Genomic DNA, 1,413 nt, shown 5'->3' on the forward strand with positions numbered 1-1,413 from the left:
CTCCCCGCGGGGCGGTGGCCCCGGCGACCGGGGAGGGGGGTGACGGTACTTCGGGATGGGGGGGTGCAGGCTGGGGACACCCCGCCTTCGGCCACACCCGTCCCCTGCTGGAGTTGCCCACCCAGCGCTGCCCCAGCTGGGAGCCACGCGAACCTGCGGCCGGCGGCGAGCTCTGCGCCCAGACAAAGGCCAGGCCACTCCCAGGCCCAATTAAGCCTCCCGCCTTCCCGGCCTCCCAGCCTCATTGTCCCCGGGGTCGCCAATTAGCCCCGGCGCCCCGCGTGCCCGCCGCGCCCAGGCCCCGGGGCCTCCTTTTAACCCTTCCGGGCCTGCCTGGCTGCCGCCACCGCGGGCTCGGGCCGCAGGGCTGCGGGCGGGCCTGGGCAGGATTGCTGCGGCTAGAGGGGTCGCCCAGGCCCGGTGCTGACCTAGCCTCGGGGCCCCCGCTGGCAGCGCGGGGACGGGGTGAGGATGGCGCGCGTGGGGAGCGGGCGTGGGACCCCTAGCGGCCAGCCGCGGGATCGCAGGCTCTGGGGGAACCTCTTTTCTTCTGGGGGGTGAGCGGTCTTTGGAGCCCTTGACTCATCCGTCGCTTCCCTTCTGATGTGGCCAAGAAGATCCTGGGGCCCCGCCCCCCGGAAGCGCGTAGAAGTGGGGTGCAGTTCCCCTCCCCCTGCCCCTCGAGCAGGGGACTCCCTGGGGCCGCAGGATCGCATCCTGCTTTGCCCCCGGGGGACATCGGCTCGCGAACACCCCGGCTAGAGGCTCCGATCCTCGCCTCGCCCGATCCTCTCCTGTCTTGTGTGTGCTGGGATGGGGGGCCCGAGGGAGCGTGAACCCCAGGTTCACGGGCACTCTCAGGGGAGCCCCTCGGGGCTGCGGGCTGGAGCACCCTGGGATTGCTCTGCCCTGAGTTCTTTGGGGGCTCTCAGGAGATGCATGTCTGCCATTGAGGTCCAGAGCTCTGGGCCCACTCTCGAAGGCACTTGGCTCTTAGAGCTTCGGGCCCCGAAGCTGGTTTGTTTTCCGAGCTGTGCCGGGCACAGCTCCCGGCGGGGTGCGCCCCCGGCGGGGTGCCACCGCGGCGCCCGCACAGTCCACGGGCCGTGGTAACGCCCCATCTGCCCACAAGATGGCGCTCCAGGCCAGGGGCCGGCCCGGGGTCCAGGCGGCCGGCTAGGAGGGGGGCGGCTGGAGCTGGAGGAGCTGGGAGGAAGCGATCTTGACTCCCACACGGAGACACAGCCAGCCGTGCACTGGCGCAGATCCCCGCCCCCAAATTCACACTAGTCTTGGCTCCCGAGCACGGCTGCTGCGGACGTGCAATCTCGGGATGGGATCTTCTCCTTGGGGCCACCCCGCAGTGCAGGCTCCCCACACATGCCAGGCTGCCAACCAGGACCCGTAGGATGG

The 1,413-nt window shown here is 71.1% G+C and overlaps 1 protein-coding gene across 1 annotated transcript in view; it reads left to right on the forward strand.

Annotated features, from left to right (window-relative positions):
• Positions 1 to 267, forward strand: part of Tbx2 (T-box 2) — an 11,591-nt gene extending 11,324 nt beyond the window's left edge. The window contains exon 8 of the mRNA XM_013013083.1: positions 240 to 267. Within this exon, the coding sequence (XP_012868537.1) occupies positions 240 to 267 (28 nt within the window). The remainder of the gene's footprint in view (positions 1 to 239) is intronic.
• The last annotated feature ends 1,146 nt before the right edge of the window (positions 268 to 1,413 follow it).

The sequence above is a fragment of the Dipodomys ordii genome, unplaced genomic scaffold, assembly GCF_000151885.1.
Source record: "Dipodomys ordii isolate 6190 unplaced genomic scaffold, Dord_2.0 Scaffold19, whole genome shotgun sequence".
Lineage (NCBI taxonomy): Eukaryota > Metazoa > Chordata > Mammalia > Rodentia > Heteromyidae > Dipodomys > Dipodomys ordii.